Genomic DNA, 19,937 nt, shown 5'->3' on the forward strand with positions numbered 1-19,937 from the left:
TCACACAATGATATTATTAAAGTGAGTGAGTATAATATGTTTCTGTTACATACATGATAAAGTTCACTTTGTGAAGTAGACAGATGTTTCTGTTCAGATTCATTTAAATGTTGAGAAACATCTGATTGGATTATAAACAGATGTTTATCCTCATCATGTTTTCTTTCTTCAGACTGAGTCGCTGCAGGTTGTCAGAGATCAGCTGTTCTGCTCTGGCCTCAGCTCTGAAGTCCAACCTCCATCTGAGAGATCTGGACCTGAGTCGGAACAATGCTCTGCAGGATTCAGGAGAGAAGCTGCTGAGAGATCTTCTGGAGAGTCCAGACTGCAGACTGGAGACCCTCAGGTCAGTACGGGGTCTCTGCTGGTTCAGCAGTATTGTATGAAACACAGGGAGGTGTTTCTCTCACTGGGAAACAGATCAGTGATGTTACCCACTGACTGCAGGCTCTCTCATTCTTCCATCAACCTAGAGAAGGCCAGCTGGAAATGCAAAGCCACGTTTAGTCAGTCATCAACTTTCCACCAGACGTATGGGGTTTGACAGAAGAGTGGGAAAGGTAGTCTGTGTTTGATGGGATGTGTTCAGCTCCTTGACTAATGGCTGTTACTTCCTGTCATGCAGCTGAGAGCTGTGGCAGTCAGTCGTAGTGTTTGCAGAGAAGATATGATGGGATGTAAAGCATGAGATCAGGACTCTGAAGCTGACTCAAAGAACAAACACTTATTTTAAACTGGATCCATAACTGTTGGATTGTGTTCATCCCTACAGGATCAGAAGAGATGAGACGATCAGAGCCACGATCCAGAAGACCTGTGAGTACTGAATATCCTCCATTCATCCAGACATGAAACTCTTTGATGGAGCACGTCCTCAGAGGAAAACAACACTCTGGTTTCTCTCTTCATCATTTTGGCTGTTTCTCTTTGTTTCATCATCATCATCATCATCATCATCATCATCATCATCATCATCATCATCACAACAACTGTCTATCAACACAGTGACGCGTTCACTGACACTCTGTACATAAACTCTGAAGAATAAAACACATGAAAACATCAACATTATAACCAGTCTGTTATAGTATTACCATCAACATATACTTCAGTACAAGTAGAAGTACTCAGATCTTGTACTTGAGTAAAAGTAGAAGTACTCGGATCTTGTTCTTGAGTAAAAGTAGAAGTACTCAGGTCTTGTACTTGAGTAAAAGTAGAAGTACTCAGATCTTGTACTTGAGTAAAAGTAGAAGTACTCAGGTCTTGTACTTGAGTAAAAGTAGAAGTACTCAGATCTTGTACTTGAGTAAAAGTAGAAGTACTCAGGTCTTGTACTTGAGTAAAAGTAGAAGTACTCAGATCTTGTACTTGAGTAAAAGTAGAAGTACTCAGATCTTGTACTTAAGTAAAAGTAGAAGTACTCAGATATTGTACTTAAGTAAAAGTAGAAGTACTCAGATCTTGTACTTGAGTAAAAGTAGAAGTACTCAGACCTTGTACTTGAGTAAAAGTAGAAGTACTCAGACCTTGTACTTGAGTAAAAGTAGAAGTACTCAGATCTTGTACTTGAGTAAAAGTAGAAGTACTCAGATGTTGTACTTGAGTAAAAGTAGAAGTACTCAGACCTTGTACTTGAGTAAAAGTAGAAGTACTCAGATGTTGTACTTGAGTAAAAGTAGAAGTACTCAGATGTTGTACTTGAGTAAAAGTAGAAGTACTCAGATGTTGTACTTGAGTAAAAGTAGAAGTACCAGAGTGTAGGAATACTCTGTCACAGTAAAAGTCCTGCATTCAAAATGTTCCTCAAGTGAAAGTAGAAAAGTATTCTCATCAAAATATAGTGAAAGACAGTGAAAGTAGTCGTTGTGCAGATTGGTCCATTTCAGAATAATATATATGATATGTTTTATAATGATTGATCATCAAAGTGTTCTCAAAGCTGGTGAAGGTGCAGCTAGTCTGAAGTACTTTGTAGACTGCAGGGCAGCTGGTGGATTTACTCCAGGTGGAACTAACGTCTGATTTAACACTTGGTTAGATTTCATCATTCATCCAGATCTGTGAAGTAACTAAAGGTATTATGTAGTGGAGTAAAAGTACACCATTTACCTCTGAACTGTAGTGGAGTAGAAGTACAAAGTAGCATACAATGGAAATACTCAGGTAAAGTACAAGTACCTCAACATTGTACTTAAGTACAGTACTTGAGTAGATGTACTTAGTTACTGTCCTGATCTGTAAAGCTCTCCCAACATATGCAGGTTAGCATCCGGCAGCTTCTATGTGCTGGGGACCCGTACTGTACACGTCTATCATCACACTGTGGGCTCCTCAACATGTGTGGGTTCCCAGCAGGACTCTCTGAGCTGCAGACACATTCTTTCTGGGACTTTGTTCCAGATATTTGGAGCATAATAACTGAAGCTGTTTCTCCATGTTCAGGAGCTCCCATCCCCCGAGTCCTGCGGCAGGAAGCGCTCCTTCTCTCCTAGAACTCCTGGACCCTGCAAGCTGGTCCAGAACCAGAGTCCCAGTGAGGAGTCCAGCCAGTCGACCTCTCAGAGTTCAACTAAACTACAACATTATTAAAGACCATGTTTAAAGTTAAAAAAGGATGCTTTCAGACTGAATCCAGACGTTTCTCAAGCTGCAGTCAAAGCAGGTCATTTGTGAAATATATAAAACAATTATAAAACTGTAATAAGAATTACTCTGAATGACATTTTATTTACATTTCTTTTAATCAAATGTTTCTGACTTTCTATCAGAGTGCTTTTCTCATGAATTAACGACTTCAATCTTCTTTCTTTTCTTGTGTATTTCATAAACAGGATATTGTTGTTTGTACTTATATCCTCATTGATGAGTCAGCAGTAACGCAGCCAGGCGGTAACGGTCAGCTGGCATGTGTATCCGTTCATTGGCTCATATGTGTAGCATGTTTAATGGAAGTGTTTTGAAAATGGCTGCCAGGTGGATATGTCAGATCTCTGTGTGTTACTCAGAGAACCGTGTGCAGGGTTTTAGAAAGTGCAGAGTGGAATTGCAGATTGTCTGCAGAGCTGAAAATGTGTTTAGAGTTCTGTTTGATTGAATCCAGCCAGTGTTGCCGCAGCAAAGCATAAGGGCTCAGAGCTCGGACCTGTTGTGTTCACATTATATACGCTTCCTTTAGGCGATAAGGAATCACTCGGGATATTTTCATTGTTATGCGGATGATTATCAATTATACACAATATAGACAAAAGTATTGGACCACCTGCACATTAGAGAGATACCGCAGGTCCTTCCTTCCTGCAGCGGTCAGACTATATAACCACCACGACCCCTAGTAGACCCCCCTCACAACAACACAGACTATAACACCCCTTGTTGTTAAATACCAACTATGTGCAATATATATATATATATATATATATATATGCCGTTAAAACTCTGCAATACATACCTGGCTGTTAAATCCTCAGAACTGTTACTTCTTCATCCCCAGACTGTTTCCTGGCTGTTTTCCACCAGGTTGAGACTTGAGTTTCTTGGTGTTTTTCACAACAAATAAAAATGCTCAAAAACTAAAAACAGTATTCTTGCTAATCATTGATGAGTTGCACACTGTGAAGAATAAATAACACATGTAAAAAATGCAGGACACATTTGTACACATAAAAAATACTTTATTTTTACATATTTTCTTAATGTCTTTCATTTTTTCACTTTGGATTGCCTTGTGTTCAAAGGTGCTATATAAATAAACTTGCCTTATTAATTGTTTATTCATAATAATGTTGTCCTCTTAGGAATAGCTCTTTAAATTTGTTTTTTTAAAGAAATACAAATAAAATATATTCAATATCTTGTATCTGTTTTTAGAAAATAAATACAAATACAAAATGATACAGAAAATAATGATCAGTTTTGTGGCTTTATGTGAACGAGCTGAGGACTCTCTATGTTCATGCTCTCCTGGATATAAACCCAACGGATCTTTGGATCAAATCTGCTTTGAATGATGTTCTTTATCTGACCTCGTACCTCCGCCCAGAACACCTTCAACTTTCTGCACCGCCAAACACAGAGAAACCACGTTCCCTTGATTCCGTGCATGTTAAATATATCTGGTTTATTTTTATATCGGTTTAAATCATAGACCCTCTCTGAAGAACCAGCACCTTACCGTGGTAGAGAGGTTTGTGTGCCCTGATGAACCTGGGGGCTGTGTTGTCTGGAACCTTGTGTTCCTGGTAGGGTCTCCCATGGCAAATTGGTCTCAGGCAAGGGGCCAGACTAAGATTGGTTCAAAAGACCTCATGAAAGGAAAAACAAGAAGTGAGGATACCCGGCCCGGAGGAAGCCCGGGGTCCCCTTCTGGAGCCAGGCCCAGAAGGAGGACTCGTCGGCGAGCGTCTGGTGGCCGGGCTTGCCACGGAGCCCGGCCGGGCCCAGCCCGAAAAGGCAACGTGGGCAACACCTCCGCTTCTCTGTCCCGCGGGCCCACCACCTACGGGAAACATCGATGGGGTCGGGTGCGCTGCCAGACGGGTGGCAGTGAAAGCGGAGGGTCTCGACGGACCAGACCCGGGCGGCAGAAGCTGGCTTTGGGGACGTGGAACGTCACCTCTCTGGGGGGGAAGGAGCCGGAGCTTGTGCGGGAGGTGGAGCGGTACCAGTTGGATCTGGTTGGGCTCACCTCTACGCACAGCGTCGGCTCTGGAACCTTACTTCTGGATAGGGGTTGGACTCTATTCTTCTCCGGAGTTGCTCAAGGTGTGAGGCGCCGGGCGGGTGTGGGGATACTCACAAGTCCCCGGTTAGGTGCTTCGTTGTTGGAGTTTACCCCAGTGGACGAGAGGGTCGCCTCCCTACGCCTGCGGGTTATGGGGGGGAAAACTCTGACTGTTGTGTGTGCTTATGCACCCAACAGCAGTTCAGAGTATTCGGCCTTCTTGGAGACCCTGGAAAGAGTCCTGTATGGGGCTCCTGAAGGGGACTCCTTAGTCTTGCTGGGAGACTTCAACGCACATGTGGGCAATGATGGAGACACTTGGAGGGGCGTGATTGGGAGGAACGGCCCCCCTGATCTGAACCGGAGTGGTGGTTTGTTACTGGACTTCTGTGCTAGTCATGGATTGGCCATAACAAACACCATGTTCGAACATAAGGATGCTCATAAGTGTACGTGGTACCAGAGCACCCTAGGCAGAAGGTCCATGATCGATTTCGTTATCGTATCATCGGACCTGAGGCCGTATGTTTTGGACACTCGGGTAAAGAGAGGGGCGGAGTTGTCAACTGATCACCATCTGGTGGTGAGTTGGGTCGAGTGGCGGGGGAAGCCTCTGGATAGACCTGGTAAGCCCAAACGTGTAGTTCGGGTGAACTGGGAACGTCTGGAGGAGGCCCAAGTTCAGGAGGCCTTCAACTCACACCTCCGGCGGAGCTTTTCGGGCATTCCTGTGGAGGTTGGGGACATTGAACCAGAGTGGTCGGTGTTCAAAGCCTCTATTGCCGAAGCCGCGGTGGGGAGCTGTGGTCTCAAGGTCTTAGGTGCCTCAAGGGGCGGTAACCCTCGAACCTCCTGGTGGACACCGGTGGTCAGGGAAGCCGTCCGACTGAAGAAGGAGGCCTTCAGGGATTTGTTATCCCGGGGGACTCCCGAAGCAGTTGCAAGGTACCGACAGGCCCGAAGGGCAGCAGCCTCATCCGTGGCCGAGGCAAAGCAGCGGGTGTGGGAGAAGTTCGGAGAAGACATGGAGAAGGACTTTCGGGCGGCACCAAAGTTGTTCTGGAAAACTGTCCGACACCTCAGGAGGGGGAAGCAGGGAACCATCCAAGCTGTGTACAGTAAGGATGGGACGTTGTTGACCTCAACTGATGGAGTGTTGGGACGTTGGAAGGAACACTTTGAGGAACTCCTGAACCCGACAACTCCGCCCTCTATGTTAGATGCAGAGCTGGAGTATGACGGGGGATCAACGCCAATCTCCCGGGGGGAGGTCACTGAGGTCGTCAAACAACTCCACAGTGGCAAAGCCCCGGGGGTGGATGAGATCCGCCCGGAAATGCTGAAGGCTCTGGGTGTTGAGGGACTGTCATGGTTGACACGTCTCATCAACGTTGCGTGGAAGTCGGAAACGGTACCGAAGGAGTGGCAGACCGGGGTGGTGGTCCCCCTTTTCAAAAAGGGGGATCAGAGGGTGTGTGCCAATTACAGAGGCATCACACTACTCAGCCTCCCCGGGAAAGTTTACTCCAAGGTACTCGAAAGGAGGGTCAGGCCGATTGTCGAACCTCAGATTGAGGAGGAACAATGCGGATTCCGTCCTGGTCGTGGAACGACGGATCAGCTTTTTACTCTCGCAAGGATCCTGGAGGGGGCCTGGGAGTACGCTTATCCGGTCTACATGTGTTTTGTAGACTTGGAGAAGGCGTATGACCGGGTTCCCAGGGAGTTACTGTGGGAGGTGCTGCGGGAGTATGGGGTGAGGGGGTCTCTACTCAGGGCCATCCAATCTCTGTACTCCCAAAGCGAGAGCTGTGTCCGGGTCCTCGGCAGTAAGTCGGACCCATTTCCGGTGAGGGTTGGCCTCCGCCAGGGCTGCGCTTTGTCACCAATCCTGTTTGTAATATACATGGATCGGATTTCGAGGCGTAGTCGTGGGGGGGGGGGTCTGCAGTTCGGTGGACTAAGGATTGCACCACTGCTTTTTGCAGATGATGTGGTTCTGATGGCTTCATCGGTCTGCGACCTTCAGCACTCACCGGATCGGTTCGCTACCGAGTGTGAAGCGGCTGGGATGAGGATCAGCACCTCCAAATCTGAGGCCATGGTTCTCAGCAGGAAACCGATGGACTGTCCACTCCAAGTAGGGAATGAGTCCTTACCCCAAGTGAAGGAGTTCAAGTATCTCGGGGTCTTGTTCTCGAGTGAGGGATCAATGGAGCGTGAGATGGGCCGGAGAATCGGAGCAGCGGGAGCGGTATTGCAGTCGCTTTACCGCACCGTTGTGACGAAAAGGGAGCTGAGCCAGAAGGCAAAGCTCTCTGTCTACCGGGCCATTTTCGTTCCTACCCTCACCTATGGTCATGAAGGATGGGTCATGACCGAAAGAACGAGATCGCGGATACAAGCGGCCGAGATGGGTTTCCTCCGCCGGGTGGCTGGTGTCTCCCTTAGAGATAAGGTGAGAAGTTCGGTCATCAGGGAGGGACTCGGAGTTGAGCCGCTCCTCCTTCGCGTCGAAAGAAGCCAGTTGAGGTGGTTCGGGCACCTAGTTAGGATGCCACCTGGGCGCCTCCCTAGGGAGGTGTTCCAGGCACGTCCAGCTGGGAAGAGACCAAGGGGTAGACCTAGGACCAGGTGGAGGGATTATATCTCTTCGCTGGCCTGGGAGCGCCTTGGGATCCCCCAGTCAGAGCTGGTTGATGTCGCCAGGGAAAAGAAAGTTTGGGGCTCTCTGCTGGAACTGCTGCCCCCGCGATCCGACCACGGATAAGCGGGAGAAGATGGATGGATGGATGGATGGATAAATCATAGACTGTATATATAAAGGGTTTAAATCAACCGGGGTCACATGTGTTCACTTGAGCCAGGGCCGGTCCTGACCAATTTGCTGCCCTAGGCAAGATTTTAGATGGCGCCCCCCCCCCCCCCAAAAAATGTAGACACTCACTATGACTCGCGCTTGCATGCACGTGCACGGTGTGGCATGACCACCAAAACAGAAAGATATGGACAGAAGATGTGTGCAAATGTATTTAGTATCCTATCCATTTGAACATGATTTAAGTGGGGGGGACCTAACCTCCTCTATGGGGGACCGGGAAGATTATTATATTTTTAATATTGACGTTAAAAGCATCAATCTGGTGCACTTTGAGAGCAACATGAAGAGATCTATGGAAACATCTCTCAACACCCATATGAAACACCCATATGAAACTTCTTTTTATATATGGATATTTTACAAATCACTCTCCTTTTAAACTGTATTCTTGTTTATTAATGTCAACTTTTTTTACTGTCATATAGTATTTTATACTCTAAATATTACAAATTATAATAGTCTGTTCTCTCTAAAGCTCTCCCCCCTCCCCCACCCCGAGACCACGTTAATTCCAGTGTTAATAAAAGCTGTATACGTTTTTTGGGAGTTTGATTTATTTTAAATGAACACAAATACAACATTTAAACCTATAATTGCACACTAAAACCATTATTTCAAAAAAAGAATTTCACATAAACCTCTGGTTTTTACTGGGACTGGGGCAGGTCAACTTGATTTGGGGGGGGGGGGGGGTGTGCCATAGTTTATGGGCGCTGTACGCAATGGCGTAGTTATGTTAGTGTAAGATAATAAGATGTACATTGTTGATCCAAAATCGGGAAATTGTGTTATGAAATACAATTTTTATTTTATTTTTTTCATAAAGCTGGCAATGTCCTTGATCTCATATTCTGAAGGAACTGCGCTACTTCTAACCTCTCTGTAAACCCGCTCCACACCTCCGATCACTTCTTCATTTCATTCTCTCTACCCCTTTCCAAACATAACAAACTAATCTCTTCTCATCCTGCACCTGTCCGCCGTAACCTCCGTTCCCTCTCCCCCTCTACCTTTGCCTCATCGGTGCTCTCAGCCCTCTCTTCCTCTGACTCGTTCCAACTCCTGCCTCCAAACTCTGCTGCAGAAACTCTCCTCTCTACTCTCTCATCCTCTCTGGACTCTCTCTGTCCTCTCACATCTCGGCCGGCTCGTCAGTCCCCTCCTGCTCCCTGGCTTAATGACGCACTGCGTGCTAATAGAACCGTCCTTCGGGCAGCAGAGCGGAAACGGTGGAAATCCAAACACCATGACGACCTCCTAACCTATCAGGCTCTCCTCTCCTCTTTCTCTGCTTCGATCTCTCAGGGAAAAAGCACTTTCTTTCAAGATAAGATCCAATCTTCCTATTCCAATCCCAAAAAACTATTTTCCATCTTCTCCACCCTCTTGGACCCCCCCAAAGCCCCTTCCCCCTCCTCCCTTCTGTCAAGCGACTTTGTTAACCACTTTGAAAAAAAGGTTGATGATATTCGCTCTTCTTTTTCTGACTCACCTCTACTCACCGCTGGGTCACCAGACCCTCCTTCCACTCGCACACTAACCTCCTTTTCCCCTCTCTCTCCAAGTGAGGTTCTTACCCTCATTACCTCTGCCCGCCCTACCACCTGTCCTCTGGACCCTATCCCTTCAAACCTCCTTCAGACTATCGCTCCTGATATTCTACCGTTTCTCACCCATTTCATCAACACTTCTCTAACTTCTGGTCACTTTCCAAACAGTCTCAAGGAGGCAAGAGTAAACCCTCTCCTAAAGAAACCCACTCTCAACCCGTCTGATGTTATAAACTACAGGCCTGTCTCTCTCCTCCCGTTCCTGTCTAAAACACTTGAACGCGCTGTCTTTAAACAACTCTCCTGTTATCTCCATCAGAACAACCTTCTGGATCCGCACCAGTCTGGTTTCAAGGCAGGTCACTCCACAGAAACTGCCCTCCTTGCTGTCACTGAGGAACTGCACACGGCTAAAGCAGCATCCCTCTCCTCTGTCATCATCCTTTTGGACCTGTCTGCTGCATTCGACACGGTGAATCATCAGATCCTCCTTCGCACTCTCCAAGAACTTGGAGTTTCAGGCTCTGCACTTTCCCTCCTCACCTCATCCCTCAAAGACCGCACCTACAGGGTAACTTGAAGAGGATCCGAGACCGATCTTGGTCCCCTCCTCTTCTCCTTGTAAACAAACTCGCTCGGATCTGTCATTAGCCCGCATGGTTTTTCATACCACTGCTACGCTGACGACACCCAACTAATTCTGTCCTTTCCCCGCTCAGAGACCCAGGTCGTCGCACGCATCTCTGCTTGTTTAGCTGACATCTCTCAGTGGATGTCCGCTCATCACCTCAAGCTCAACCTTGACAAAACTGAAGTGCTTTTCCTTCCGGGAAAAGATTGTCCCACTCTTGACCTGACAATCAACATCGGCACCTCTGTTGTTTCCCCGACCCAGACTGCAAGGAATCTGGGTGTGACCCTAGACAACAACCTGTCCTTCACTGCAAACATCGCTGCTACAACCCGCTGCTGCAGATACACGCTTTTCAACATCAGGAGGATGCGTCCCCAGCTGACCCAGAAAGCCACGCAGGTTCTGGTCCAGGCTCTCGTCACCTCACGCCTAGACTACTGCATCTCCCTCCTGGCTGGTCTACCTGCATGTGCCATCCGACCTCTGCAGCTCATCCAGAATGCAGCGGCTCGTCTGGTCTTCAACCTTCCTACATTTTCCCACACCACGCCGCTCCTCCGCTCCCTTCACTGGCTTCCGGTAACTGCTAGAATCCACTTCAAGACACTGGTACTTGCGTACCATGCTGCGAATGGATCTGGCCCTTCCTACATCCAGGACATGGTTAAACCGTACACCCCAGCACGTGCACTCCGCTCTGCATCAGCCAAACGACTCGCTGCACCCTCGCTGCGAGGGGGACCCAAGTTCCCATCAGCAGAAACACGTGGGTTTGCTATCCTGGCTCCAAAATGGTGGAATGAGCTCCCCATTGACATCAGGACAGCAGAAAGCTTGCACACCTTCCGGCGCAGACTGAAAACTCATCTTTTTCGACTCCACTTCGAGCAATAGAATTACTAACAGAGCACTTATATACTAATAAAGGACTGGCTTATCTACAGCCAGTTGAGTAGCACTTGAAATGTTTTTGCTCTATGAAACCTGATGTACTTATATGATTCTGTTTTCTTCAAGTTTGTATCTTGTTGGTCGAACGCACTTATTGTAAGTCGCTTTGGATAAAAGCGTCAGCTAAATGCAATGCAATGTAATTTCTAACTTTTTTTTTCTTTTTTTTTTCGGCACCCCCCATAGGTTGATGCGCCCTTAGCATTCTCCTATACTGCCTATGCCAAGGGCCGGCCCTGACTTCAGCCATCTAGTTTCAGTGGTGTATTAACAGATCTGCTACGAGCAGCAACGCAATGCTTTTGTTCAAATCTTCATCTCAAACTTCAGTCTGCAGGCTGTCAGTATTCTGCTCTTACTCTTGCACTTTTCTTGCATTCCATGTATTTGTACTGCTGTGCTTGTAATTTTCATTTTCTTAATGTTTTATGTGAGGGAAAGCAGCTCAAAGCTAAATCCGGCATATTTAAACTTGGCACATTTCATGTTTTAACCCTCCGGTATCACTCTGGACGTTTTGGTCCAAATGGGTCATTTTTCACGTTTCATTTGGCGATAACTGGCTGTGTTTCTGCAAATGGCCTGATTTTTTGTAACACGGCTATTTTCTCGATCTATTTTGGAATTTCAATTTTTAAAATGGATCTTTAATTCATTGTGAAAAAAATCGACTACCCTAATTGACCATTCGGGACAAAAATGTCCACTGCAACAACAAAAAAAGCCAGTCCCCAGATATGTGTTCTATGGAAAATAACTAATTTTCTCAGTTTTTATCATGAAAAACAACAGCAATTTCATGTATTCATAATGGCTTAAAATCCTGAAAATGATTAAATATTTGGTATTTCTGATTCGGGCTGAAGTTGCTTTAAAGATTGAACCCAAAAAAGTGGTGAAAAAAATATTTTAATATAATGTTTTTTATCAAAGTCTTTTGCAGAGGACATTTTTTGTCCCGAATGACTAATTAGGGTCGTCCAATCAAATGATACCGGAGGGTCACGTGATCATTAATGTGCAATGTCCCTGCCTAATAAACTAATAAATAAAATGAAATGTAAGCTACACTGTGAATCCTCAAATGGGACTCTAGGAGACTTTTAATAATAATAATAATAATAATAATGCACTTTATTTATATTAGGCGCCTTTCAAGGTCGCAGTACAAGATACGCAAACAAAACAACAGAACAACAAGTAAATATAACCAATCCATGTGGAGTGGCCCAGACCCTGGGGTTTTTAAATCAACACTTAAAACTCACTTTTTCTCTCTGGCCTTCTGGGCTTCTTATCCAAGACCTTTTCCCTCTCTAACCTCTCAAGGTTTTACTAGAGGGAAACAGGTTTGCAGAGTGGCTTAGACAGGCCGGGGAGTGTTACGATTCGTAGACACAGCGTACCTCCCTATCTCTCATCAATTTCCACCTAAGGCTCCAGTGGGGACCTTGTTCCCTGAGTGTGCCTCTCCACCTAGTTTCTTACTCTCTTACTTGCTACCCTTTGCCCTCAGCCTATTCTAAGGGAGTGCTTGTTCTTCCGTCTGTCTGTCTGTGTCCGTGTATTCTCTTGTTCCGATTAACCCAGCCACATTTTTTCTTGTTTTGTATCTATATCTACGCCGGGATCCGGAGTCGAGGCTGATCCTCTTGCTGTGTCCTGGACCCTCTATCCTGAGTTCTGGATTAAGTCGTGGACTTCGGGTCGTGGCTGAACCTGTGTCTGCGGTCCTGCCTTGGGTCTCGTCATGCTGCTTCCCTGGTGGCTTCCTCAGGATTGAAGCTGACATCCTCGTGGATTCATCTTCTTATTACAGACACATGCATTTCCTAACATTCGGTCTATATGCTGTAAAATGTATTATCTCTTTGATTTACACACGGCATCTATTGCCCGTCTGTCCGTCCTGGGAGAGGGATCCCTCCTCTGTTGCTCTCCCTGAGGTTTCTCCCATTTTTTTCCTCTAAACTGTGGGTTTTCTCTGGAAGTTTTTCCTTGTACGATGTGAGGGTCTAAGGACAGAGGGTCTAAGGATAGAGGGTCTAAGGACAGAGGGTGTCGTTTTGCTCATACTGATATTCTGAATATTTGAATAAGAGCAGAGGACGTGTCATGTGACCAGGGGGGGGGGGGGGGGGTATGCCAGTGTGAAGAGATGTGATTTCAGACGTGATTTAAAAAAGGAGAGATGCGAGAGGTGTTTTGAGGAACTACTACTGGGACTCGAGGGAGGAATGAGACGGCGTTCCTCTTCCCAGACAGCAGAGGGCAGCAGACGCTAACTGTGATCAATGCTGACTCAGCAATCTGCATATTTGGAAAGTCAGCGTTATCAATGACATCTTTGTTTTAGATCTAGACTTGCAGCTGAAACCACATCTCCCTTTTGAAGTCCCTGTTATCGTATTGTCTTCAGAGGTCTCAGGAAGTAGAAAATGTTCTGACCTTTCTCACCTCAAATAATTACAATCAAAACAAAGTGACCTCTGTTTTGAATCCACGTCGTGTGGAGTGAGTCTTATCTGAGTTTATATCAAGTGAATATATCAGATGAGTGTTATCTCACAGTGTTGGTACCAGGAAAGCAGAGCGAGTTGGTCTCCCACACGGAGCCTTATCTGATGACCTTCCGCCTCTTTAACCCTCTGCTTCACCACGGACATTTATGACCTTTTTATTTTACATGTTGGAAGCTAAATGCTAGTTTCTGTGATAAAGTGTGTATCCAAAATACAGACAGAGCCTTAAGGACACACATGTTCCCATTGATCCTCGGGGAAACCATAGCTAATAATCACATTGCATTTATCAAGCGCTTCATCGGGAGCTCAAAGAGGCTTTTCAGAGGTAAGAAAAGAAGATAAAAAGTGATTAAAATCAAGCAATAAAACCACATTTATCACAAGCACCAGTCACATGTAGAAAGATGAGAGTTCGGTGCCCCTAGTTGCTGGCTGTTTCCACCAGATTGAGAGTTTCTTGGTGTTTTGCGCAAAAAATAAAAACGCATAACTCAAAAACAGTATTCTTGCTAATCAATGATGAATTACACAATGTGAGAAATCTAAAATGAATTTAAAACAATGCATCAAAGTCAATATTGGTGGCAATTTGTACCCTTTTCACAACACTTTTATTTATAAAAATACTATTTATTAATTGTTTATTCATAATTATGTTGTCCTCTTAGTGATAGCTTTTAAAAATGTAGGCTATAAGAAATACAAATGGTTATATTAAATATTTAAAGTTTTATAAATTAAATACAAATAAAAAAATGCACCTAAATCTATGTCGTTGCTAACCATTAAAAACACATATTGAAAAAGCATTTAACACACAGAAAATTATTTCACTTTTGTCGCTTTATGTAAACAAACCGGCATTTTAGCGTCAACACATGTCACTCAGTAGAGATGCCATATTATTTTATGGTACTTTTTATTTAAAGCGCATATTTTTTAGTGGCGGTCGAGGGTTATTGAGCGTCTCCTCTCAGCATCGCAGCGAGAGAACACCCCAATGGATGTTGCAGATGATTAACCAGGATCACAGCATGAATCAGATGATACCGACTGGATTTGCATCCGCTCTGCACCGACTTCCTTAAAGCTAACGCTGAGAGGCAGCAGGGAAACCTCGCCGCCATGCAAACACCGTGAGGGGGGAATCCCTCTGATACCAGGCACAACACTCACACCCCCCCTCATGTAAAGTGTCCGGAGTTCCCCTCAGCTGTCAATCAAACGGTTCTTAGAGACATTTCAGGAAAATCTGTAGTTTACCTTGTTGACAATGTGCAGCGTAGCTCTGACTGAAGCATAGACAGAAGAAAAGAACATCTACGTAGTGTCTCTACTTTAAAGAGTCCTCTCCTGCTGATGTTCAGGTGTATATCAGTATGTAGTGTCTCTACTTTAAAGAGTCCTCTCCTGCTGATGTTCAGGTGTATATCAGTATGCAGTGTCTCTACTTTAAAGAGTCCTCTCCTGCTGATGTTCAGGTGTATATCAGTATGTAGTGTCTCTACTTTAAAAAGTCCTCTCCTGCTGATGTTCAGGTGTATATCAGTATGTAGTGTCTCTACTTTAAAGAGTCCTCTCCTGCTGATGTTCAGGTGTATATCAGTATGTAGTGTCTCTACTTTAAAAAGTCCTCTCCTGCTGATGTTCAGGTGTATATCAGTATGTAGTGTCTCTACTTTAAAGAGTCCTCTCCTGCTGATGTTCAGGTGTATATCAGTATGTAGTGTCTCTACTTTAAAGAGTCCTCTCCTGCTGATGTTCAGGTGTATATCAGTATGTAGTGTCTGTACTTTAAAGAGTCCTCTCCTGCTGATGTCCAGGTGCCGTCCTAGTCTCTTCTCTCTGACATGATACAGACCTTACGATGAATTATTAATAATAAAAGTCTCAGCGCTTTTTTTCACTCGTCATTTTATAAGCAAGAAAAAACACACATCTTCAACAGAGAAACTGACATGGGAGTGTGTGTGAAAGCCGGACTGCAGTGTTAGTCGTGTGAATGCACGCTGCGTGTAAATCCTTCATAGTAAATCAAGAAGAAAGCGTTAAAATAAAAACTAATCTGAATGTGAAGAAGACCTCCTTCACATTTAGGAACGTTTAACTTTACAGACGGGCAGCCAGTGCCGTTTGCAACAGGAAGTAAATCTAAATTCAATCTCTAATTCGCTTTTTTCTTTGCAGCCAGATTGCGGACAAACATCAGGAATGTCAGTAAAGAGAAGACTTACTTTCATAGAACAGCAGCAGTGCATTTACTCTTGTTTCATCATCATACTCCACACAGTCTTTACAGGAAACCCTCCTCCACCCTCCAGACATTATAAAAAAGTTCAGCAGAAACAGAAAAAACAGTCCCTGGGGCGTTGGTGCTAAAACTCCCGTCAGTATTTGTTGATCCCAAATATCCGAACGCCGTGGAATTGAGGCAGTTTGGGAAGCAACACGGTGAGAAGAGAACTCGTGTTGATCAGGAAATGCGTCGAGTCGTATTTCGTGTAGAAGCTGGCGAGGATATACCTGCAGAGAGAGAGAGGACTCTTTAAAGTGGAGACACTACATACTGATATACACCTAAACATCAGCAGGAGAGGACTCTTTAAAGTAGAGACACTACATACTGATATACACCTGAACATCAGCAGGAGAGGACTCTTTAAAGTAGAGACACTACATACTGATACACACCTGAACATCAGCAGGAGAGGACTCTTTAAAGTAGAGACACTACATACTGATACACACCTGAACATCAGCAGGAGAGGACTCTTTAAAGTAGAGACACTACATACTGATACACACCTGAACATCAGCAGGAGAGGACTCTTTAAAGTAGAGACACTACATACTGATACACACCTGAACATCAGCAGGAGAGGACTCTTTAAAGATCAAATGCAAAGGTTTTTTTATAATTGCCAGTAAAATCGAAATCATATAGCTACAACACTATCTAAGATATTGCAGTATTAAAATCGGAGATAATATGCGTCTGGCAATGCAAAATATTTATTTTGTTCAACCCCCAACACCAAGTCCGACGATTTATTTTCTCAGCCGCTCCTCCGCAAGATGGCGTCGTGTGCCGTCAGAGTTGCCAAACAAACACACCCTGGCTTATCGCTCACAGCGGCTCCCGCCGATAGTACAACTTAGTTTCGTCTATCATGTCTGATTCTGAGTCGGAGGCCACCCAATATCTGGAGCAGTGTGCGAACTATACCACGGTCTCCGGGGGAGCCGAGATTTTTTTTTGTGGGGGGGGGGGGGGGGGGGGGTAAATGGTGATCCGTGCATTAATAGCAACAGCACAGACATAGGCCTATTATAAAGAGAAAATCTGTTGCACACGGGGTGGTGCCACAGGTCTACATTTACATGAAACGTCCCGATGGATCATGTTCATGTCAACAGATTTCCCGAGCATGTATGGGCTACGCAAACTTCAATCAACTTGATTATAAATAATCCACGGACCACCAACAGGCTACATTTTTTCACATAGGCTATAACCTATTATGGCTGTAGCATACACAGAGCCGAACACACGCGATAAGAGCAGCCAGCGGCACCAACCATGAACAATATTAATAATACAGCTATAGCACAACACAACCCTCTCACTGCCTGGAGAGACGCGACGATGCACATAGCTCTTCAGCCCCCAAGTTAGCACTAGCACTGACCTTAGCTCCCTCCTCTCTCGGTTCTGTTGTAGCAGCAGTCACAACGTACGATGTGCTACCACCAGCGGGGGGGAATTTTGAATTGGGCCAGGAGGAATAATAGTGGATTTAATCCCTATCATAATGCATATTGTTCACACTTTTCCGTTATGAGTGGAGGAGCGATGAATGAGCTGCAGATAAACTTCAATGCTAACAGTGAATTAGCCCCGAGCGAAAAATGCTAACCTGTTACTGCACCGAAATCACTCCTAGTTCCCTTATTACTTATCCTAGCTCCACATCCAACACATTGTTTATGATCGTAAAGACACAGAATCTAACGGTGCCCACCTCTATAAGCAATACAACTTAATAAAACTGCAATTCCGTTATCTGCGTTATCTGCTGTGCTCCGTGCGCTTTGAAATCTAATCAAAAGTTGTTTACCTCAATTCTTTGGCGTTTCTCCATCGCCCGGCTCTTTCGTTCTTTCAGTGGTTTCTTGTGCTGAAATATGGAGGGGACGGCTCCGGGTTTCAGCCTCCGATGTACTATTAATGCTTCTGCACCAACAGACTTGATGATAGCAGGATCAACGTCGTATGCATCACACGCGAAGTGGTCAGAACACAACTTGCTCCATTTTGTCGGTTGCCAGCCAACACGATTCACTAAAATAATCCATTTTTGGCGGATGATTTGGTCTTTTGGAAATGCATGGAAAACTCTCCCAGATCCCGCACCGTGCGTACAACAAAAAGCACAACAATAACCCATGTTAATTCCGTTTTCTTTTCGAAAAACATGTGACCGAGACTGCCGAGTCGGGATATTTGGTCCAGAGACTGTTTGGCAACAATGACGTCACGCGCTGCTGGGAATGTCATGTCAGAAATTCAGACGGCTTTGGGTCGAGTTTTGTATCAATAAAAAGCTTTTTTTCGGGTGTATTATCTCGATTTAAATAAAATAAAAAATATAGGCAGTCTTAAAAACAACATTTCTATAAAAATGTAGCATATTTGGAAGCTTTGCATTTGATCTTTAAAGTAGAGACACTACATACTGATATACTCACAGAACGATAGGTGAGATGGTGAGGAACTTGCGAGAGGAAGTGAACTGAACTCCGTAGTCCATCTGCTCCCAGTGAGTGAGGAGTCGAGCTTTTCCCTGATCTGGAGTCTCAAAGGGAGTTCCTTTCACCGTGTGCATGAACAGGTACATCACCTGCACCGGAAACACAATAACGGACAATAAATAAAGTAAAATCAAACTTCTCAATGTTATTTTTGGCTAATAGCAGTTTGCCCCTCCCTACAAGTTAGGGTCTATATGTTTCTAATGTGTATTAAATGATGTATTGTGGTGTTATATTTCTGTGTATTAAATTATGTATACGGATGTTTCTGACCAGGTTGTGGATGACGTTGGTGAGCGTCCACACCAGCGGCACGGTGAAGAAGGGGATGCTGAGCAGGACGATGTGCAGAACCACGGTCAGCAGCAGGTAGGTGAGCCAGATGCCCCGGCTGTTCATCACCCGAGTGTTGGGGTTCACCTCGCTGTGAGCCACGCCCACGTTCATCTGAAACACACACACATTTAGTTATACACTGTCGCTTATGTGGGGTTTGTTAGGGCGAGAGTCACATGTAAAGACATTACAATGAACATTACTTATTTAATTTCATCATAGAAGAACTCACTGCATAAATACAGATATGGTCGAGCAACTGCAATCACATTTCCTGTTTGTTAGCTCTTTTCAGTGTTTTGGGTTCATTTGAAAGCTTTTCTTTAAAAAACGTATCTAACATATGGGTGTGATTCCCCTTTGCTGTGTTTAGAAGTCATTTGACTGCACTTCTTCAAAGCTAAGTCTAAATAAAACGATTTAATGTCCCCTTTTTCAGTGTTTAGAAGCGGTTTTGATGCACGTATTTAAAAGAGAAATGTTCAATTAATCAGAAAAGCTGCTTATTATACATTAATTGATTTCCTTATACTTCTGTCAAACATTTGCTTGATCCAAGGCAGACTATGGTCCTAAAAACAGTCGAATATATTTAATTATCAAAGAAATAAAACTAGTAAAAAGGCTCTAAAATGTCTTAAAATAATTATTTTAATAAAAAATAGTATCAAACTAAAGTTAATTTTATATGTTACTACTTTTACTTTGTTAGTGATTATGAGTCATTTTATTATAATTTTGCACTTCTTTATCTCTATTTGTCTAGGGTTTGGGAACTTGTGAGTGTTTGTGTTTATAATGATTACTCAATACAAAAATCAACACCGCCCGCCCGAGTTGTCCCTTTTCAATAAAACAAGCGTCCTACACATCCCTGCGCTACATGCAGCTGCAACACACAAACAGGCGATAACAACTAAAATAAAGCATCAACAATGTTTAATTCTTCAGTAAAACACGAGAACTAAACAATAAGAGTGCAAATAAAGTCCAACATATTTAACTTTCTGCTTTATAATTAGCTTTTAGAGACCATAACGTTAGCATGCTAAGCTAACAGTTTCTCTGCTACCTTCAGGTTGACATACTTTTAGCTTAAAGTTTCCCCGGGTTTGAGTCACTGCTGCGGGTTAAAATATTCTGTTGAATCGATATAAACTAGCCCCTACGGAGCTGCTTTTATGGGTTAAAAACGTTAAATTTCACCGGAGCCAACTTTACCTTCCTGTGTTGTCGTAGCTCACCAGGAAACTCCTTGTTTCTCTTTAACCCCGCCCCCCTGGTCCCTCCGCAGCAGAATCAGCGGGCACCCGTCAGACCTGCAGCCGGAAAACCCTCACCATCAGCGGCAGGGGAGGGGTCGGGGTCGGTCTCACTGACACCCAAGAAAGTCACTCGTACCCCAGAAAATATAAAAACACTTTTAATATGACATGACTGTTAATTACTGTAACCTTTATTTATTAACAACACTAATAACAGAATACAAAATATATACTTCCTTATTAGCCTACTATTATTAGTA

At 44.4% G+C, this 19,937-nt stretch overlaps 2 protein-coding genes across 6 annotated transcripts in view; one reads left to right on the top strand and one right to left on the bottom strand.

Moving 5' to 3' along the window:
* Positions 1 to 3,579, top strand: part of LOC117449042 (protein NLRC3-like) — a 28,627-nt gene extending 25,048 nt beyond the window's left edge. For 4 of the 5 annotated variants that reach the window (XM_034086395.2, XM_071203674.1, XM_034086393.1 and 1 more), the window contains 3 exons: positions 173 to 346; positions 773 to 816; positions 2,446 to 3,579. In XM_034086395.2, coding sequence (XP_033942286.1) covers positions 173 to 346; positions 773 to 816; positions 2,446 to 2,447 — 220 coding nt within the window. In that variant the 3' untranslated portion in view covers positions 2,448 to 3,579. Of the gene's footprint in view, positions 1 to 172; positions 402 to 772; positions 817 to 2,445 lie in introns of those variants that run through there. The other variant, XM_071203675.1, reaches the window with a different exon arrangement.
* An 11,560-nt stretch (positions 3,580 to 15,139) lies between these two features.
* On the bottom strand, positions 15,140 to 19,734 carry ormdl2 (ORMDL sphingolipid biosynthesis regulator 2). The gene is made up of 4 exons (XM_034086451.2): positions 19,634 to 19,734; positions 18,350 to 18,523; positions 18,014 to 18,165; positions 15,140 to 15,787 (listed from the first exon to the last, which is right to left on the bottom strand). The coding sequence occupies exons 2-4, from the start codon at positions 18,521 to 18,523 to the stop codon at positions 15,652 to 15,654; spliced, it is 462 nt and encodes a 153-aa protein (XP_033942342.1). The 5' UTR covers positions 19,634 to 19,734; the 3' UTR covers positions 15,140 to 15,651.
* Between the last annotated feature and the right edge of the window lie 203 nt (positions 19,735 to 19,937).

The sequence above is a fragment of the Pseudochaenichthys georgianus genome, chromosome 7 (genome assembly GCF_902827115.2).
Source record: "Pseudochaenichthys georgianus chromosome 7, fPseGeo1.2, whole genome shotgun sequence".
Lineage (NCBI taxonomy): Eukaryota > Metazoa > Chordata > Actinopteri > Perciformes > Channichthyidae > Pseudochaenichthys > Pseudochaenichthys georgianus.